This window comes from Oratosquilla oratoria, chromosome 36, assembly GCF_046742065.1.
Source record: "Oratosquilla oratoria isolate Oo_2021 chromosome 36, ASM4674206v1, whole genome shotgun sequence".
Taxonomy (NCBI): Eukaryota; Metazoa; Arthropoda; class Malacostraca; order Stomatopoda; family Squillidae; genus Oratosquilla; species Oratosquilla oratoria.
The window spans coordinates 30,441,878-30,446,877 of record NC_134812.1 but is presented as its reverse complement, the minus strand read 5'-3'; the positions used below and the strand labels follow the sequence as shown (position 1 = coordinate 30,446,877).

The 5,000-nt window shown below is 39.0% G+C and overlaps 1 protein-coding gene across 1 annotated transcript in view; it reads left to right on the top strand.

Moving 5' to 3' along the window:
• LOC143018924 (venom protein 302-like) overlaps positions 1–5,000 on the top strand; it is an 18,247-nt gene that overhangs the window by 11,929 nt on the left and 1,318 nt on the right. Inside the window, exon 4 of the mRNA XM_076174510.1 lies at positions 4,508–5,000. This exon is cut by the window's right edge and continues 1,318 nt beyond it. Coding sequence (XP_076030625.1) covers positions 4,508–4,617 — 110 coding nt within the window. The 3' untranslated portion in view covers positions 4,618–5,000. The remainder of the gene's footprint in view (positions 1–4,507) is intronic.

The window sequence follows — 5,000 nt, the reverse complement described above, 5'->3', positions numbered from 1 at the left end:
GTAGTAGTAGTAGTAGTAGTAGTAGTAGTAGTAGTAGTAGTAGTAGTAGTAGTAGTAGTAGTAGTAGTAGTAGTAGTAATAGTAGTAGCCGTCTTCCACCCAGGATGTGTTGTTTTTGTGTCGATGTACTATTAGCGTTTACGTAATCTGTAGATATATATATGGGCTATATGTGAAGTAACAAAGCAGCATGGACATGTATTGTGTGTACTAGTATTGTGTCTTGCACACGTCAAGACGTTTAAGGAAACAGAATATTTTATTTCCATTTGTAGGTGGATCTGATAGGTTAGTGATTTGTTTTTTGCCGCAGTGTCTTATTCTGTGTGACTTGTGGCTTGTGACGCGTGTCTGAGACGGGATCTTCTCAACTCAATTTTTCAGTGTCTTATTTATTGTGGCTTGTGCCTTGCGATAGTTGTCTGAGATTCGACCTTACTATGATGAAATAATATTGTTCAAATCAAGGGTATTGAAGGATAGTTATTGAGATAGTGTTCAGATGTATTGTGAGCAGATACCACAACGCTGAAACGTTTATGAATAGTCACAATGATCAGGTACATTGTGACTATTCACAATAACCAATGACAATTTAGGTTGCCACAGTGATCAGATGTATTGTGAGTAGAACCACAATGGTCAGGTGTATTGTGAATAGTGTAAACGACTCAAGGCAAAATGCAGCTGATAATCACAATACTCAGGAGTATTGAAGACAGAGATACAATACGCAGGCATACTGATGAGAGAAACACAATACTTAAGTACATTGTAAATAATCACAATACCCAAGTGTATTGTGGGCATAACCACACTGTCTATGCGTATAATGAAATGTCATTTTAAAGTATTACAACTCGTATCGTATGATGTATTGTAACACTGTGTGTATTGTGTTCTATGGTGTGATGTGATTCCCCTGTGTGATGTGCTCTGTGGTGTGATTCTGAGGTTATATAGATTTTGTGATGATATATTTGTGAACACTTTTGGAGGAGTGAAATTCATTTAAAGTCTTGGTAAGTTCGACTGAATAATTAAATTGTGGGAGCAGGTAGCGGGAGACCATATGTCGCTCAGGGAAGGTGAAGAGGGGGAACCGTAGTGGTGGTAGATATTGAAGGAAGGTGGTCACATCGTTGGAGTCTTAGTGAAAGTAGAAAGTAGACAGATATTTTTTTCGTGAGTGGTAACTCACTTCAATTGCCCCCCCCCCCAAAAAAAAGATAAATAATAAAATAACATAAAATAAAAATAAAATGAAATAAAATTAAAATAAAATAAAACAAAATAAGATAAAATATGAGAATATAGAATAATATAGGATAAAATAAAATAAAATAAGATAAAATAAAATAAAATAAGATAAGATAGAATAAAACAAGATAAAATGAAATAGAATAAAATAAAATAAAATAAAATAGATAAAACAAAATAAAATAAAATAAAATAAAATAGAATAATAATAGTAAAAAATAATCAAGCAACTTTGCATAACTCTGGGCAATATAGGTTCAACGAAAATACTCTTCATTGCGTAAAACTTATGTAATCAATATCTCAAGGCGGTGTGATACAAGCACAGTGATAGTTGTGTATGGATCATAGATGTGGTGATGTTATGTAACTTGATGATATAACATACGGTAGATAAGTGAAGGTGTATGCGGTGATCTGTAGCGATCTTAACTACTTCACAATGTCAAATGAATCAATTATCTATTCTCTCTGTCGCCAGACGATTTATTAAACTGAGGATGACACTACCCTGAAACGGAAGATCATTTTTTATTAGTTCTTTCATTGTGTATTATTTATTACAGTTACCATCAAGTGATTTTATTCAGTTACCTGTCCCCCCCTTCTCCCCCTCCCACCCACTCACTCCTCCATAGCCAAAAGACTAACCAATAATAGTTTACGTAACGCAAAACATAAAATTTCTATTGATTTCTTCCTTCGTCTTCTATCTATTCTCTTCCTTGAAAAGCGTTAACTAATCACGTTTAGGACGATATTTGCACACTTCATCGTTTATCTATCTTAATCTTCTTATGTCAGATTAAATCATATCTCATTTCCTTTCCTCCCTTTTTATCGTCTCCTGTTGCCATTTGTGGGGTGCATTTCAGCTTATCTCTTATGCAGATGTTATAATTCGCCTTAGTTTTGTTTACTTTCATTATTTCCATGTTGACTCGAGAGCAGAACTTTCTGCGCCATAAAGTGATGCAACAATGTTCAAAATGTATCGGACAAGAACTTATCTCACCTTATGAATCGTACGAGGATTTATGAACTCATCGTTGCCAAACGGACACTTACGCCTGTGATATCTCACATATATTTGATGTGGGATAGCTTGGTGAACGAAATATTATGCTAATTCAGATAATTTTTGTGACAGTCGCATGCAGAACTCGAACCTACTGCTTAGCCACCAGTAAGACAACTATACAGCGCCTTAACCCTCTCAACCACCGAGGCTTCAAAAGTCTCGCAACTCGGAATCTTACTATTGCGTCATTTCTGTGGACAACTACACGGTGCAATCCCAGAACACTCAAGGTGTATTTTCAGACACACACACGCACACAATAGAATTTTTTTTCATATCTATAATTTGTAGGTCTAATAATTACTGTGTTTCTATCTTATTCCCTGTTTTATAGACATATCTTTGGTATGTTGTATTGCGCTATATAAATATGTACGCATATGTGTATACGATATACGCACGCGCAAACATATACTCTTTTGCAAAAGACATAGTGACTCCTCTCTCATTCATTTTCCTACGTTTTCTCATTTTATAAAAAAAAAAAATCTATTTTCATCAGCGTATTTTTCATTTCCTCTTCACCCCATCTTCCATTTCCATTTTTATGGTCTTCACTCCTCCGTTTTCTGTTTCACTTGCCTTTCTCTCAACTTCGTTGTTTACCTTTCATTTCCTTTCTTTCTCACGCCAAACTTCCTCCTTAATCCTCATTTCCTCCTCCATTGGTCTCATCAGCTCTGCTCATCTCACTTCAGGATGGGCCTTTGTCTTTGACGTATCGCATCATTATAATGACAACAGATTCTTTTGATTAGAGAAATAGAAAGTTAAATAGAACCAGGCAGCAGAACAATTATTTTTTTTTATTTTCACTGCTCCTTTTTTTCATATTTCTGTCATTTTCCAAACCGTTCTTCTGGTTTTAATGTCCCCTCCTCTTCTTCCTCCCCTTCTCTCTCCTTCTTCCTCCCTCTCTCTCTTCTCTCTCTCCTCCTCCTCTCTCCTCATCCTTCTATTCCCTATCTCCCTCCTCCCCTTCTCTCTCCTTCCTCCTCCCTCCCTCTTCTCTTTCTCCTCCTCCTCTCTCTCTCCTCTTCCTTCTATTCCTCATCTCCCTCCTCCCCCTCTCTCTCCTTCCTCCTCCCTCCCTCCCTTCTCTTTCTCCTCCTCCTCTCTCTCTCCTCTTCCTTCTATTCCTCATCTCCCTCTTCCTCCCCACCTTTCTTTCTTTCCCCCTTCCACTTCCGTCCCTCCTTTTCCATTCTTCTTCCTCCGTCCCGGAAACGTGTCGATTATAGGGTACCGTTCGATGGAAGAACGCTCTTCCCTTTTCCCATTCTTCGATCCCTCATGCTTACTTTCTCTATTCCTCTCTCCCCTTTCTCTCTCTCTCTCTCTCTCTCTCTCTCTCTCTCTCTCTCTCTCTCTCTCTCTCTCTCTCTCTCTCTCTCTCTCTCTTCTCTCTCTCTCTCTCTCTCTCTCTCTCTCTCTCTCTCTCTCTCTCTCTCTCTCTCTCTCTCTCTCTCTCTCTCTCTCTCTCTCTCTCTCTCTCTCTCTCTCTCTCTCTCTCTCTCTCTCTCTCTCTCTCTCTCTCTCTCTCTCTCTCTCTCTCTCTCTCTCTCTCTCTCCTCTCTTTGGCTTTATTCAAGTCATGGATTTCCAAACACATTGACCCTATAATGAAGTCCTCAGCCTCTCATCGGTCATTAAATTTAAACAAAGAAAATAAACGGATAGATAATAAAAATTATTCTAAATTATCAGATCTATGTTGACATTTACTGACCCACTGTTTAGCCTCATTTGGAGATCTTTGATCTAGTAGTTAGTGTCACAGACTGCAGCCCAAGTCGGTGGGCAAAATGACGCCCTCTTAATTAAAATAATTCAAAATTGTTCATATTTTAATTTCTTTTTCTCTTTATCAATATTTCCTATCATTTATCCATGCTTTATCATACACTTACATACCTCATAACGCATTGCATGATTGTATGTTATAAAGATTTATACATAAACTGGTATAGTCTATAAACAAGTAGAATCTATGTGATGCCATCTTTAGAGTTCTGTGACGATGATATGTCGCCTCCCCATCGTCCCCATTTTCAACCTTCTCCGCTCTCCCTCGCCCCCTCGCCCCCTCGCCCACCTCGCCCCCTTTTGCTACGTCACTGCCCTGACCTAAGTTGACCTCTCTCTCTCTCTTCTTTCTTCCCGCAGAGCCTGGTAGGTGTGTGGAGGAGGCCCGGTCTCGTCACGTACTTCACATGTCCTCCAAGCAGCGTGTGGCCAAACTCCTCGAGCAAATGAGTCTCATGAAACGGAAGTAGGCAACCCGCGCGGCGCGGAAAACAACAACCCGCAGTCAGTGACGTCATGAGATGTGACGGCGGAGGAAGAAAGGGTATAGGAATTTTGGTTTTGGGGGGGAGGGGGAGGGAGGTTTTGAGTGAGGAAGGAAATGAGTGGATGGATGAATTGATGAAGGATAGACTGTAGAGTGAGTCAAGGGAAAAAGACGAAGAAAGAGAATGGATGAGGAATATAAGCGGAAAGTAGAGAAGGAGTGACAGGAATTGCAAGTGTGAGAGGAAGTGAGAGAGTGAGTGAATGTGAGAGAGAAACAAAAGACATCGAAAGAAAACGATAAATGTTGCATATCAAGAGAGCAAAGAGAAATTTTCCATCAAAATGTTAACCAAAAAAAGAAACA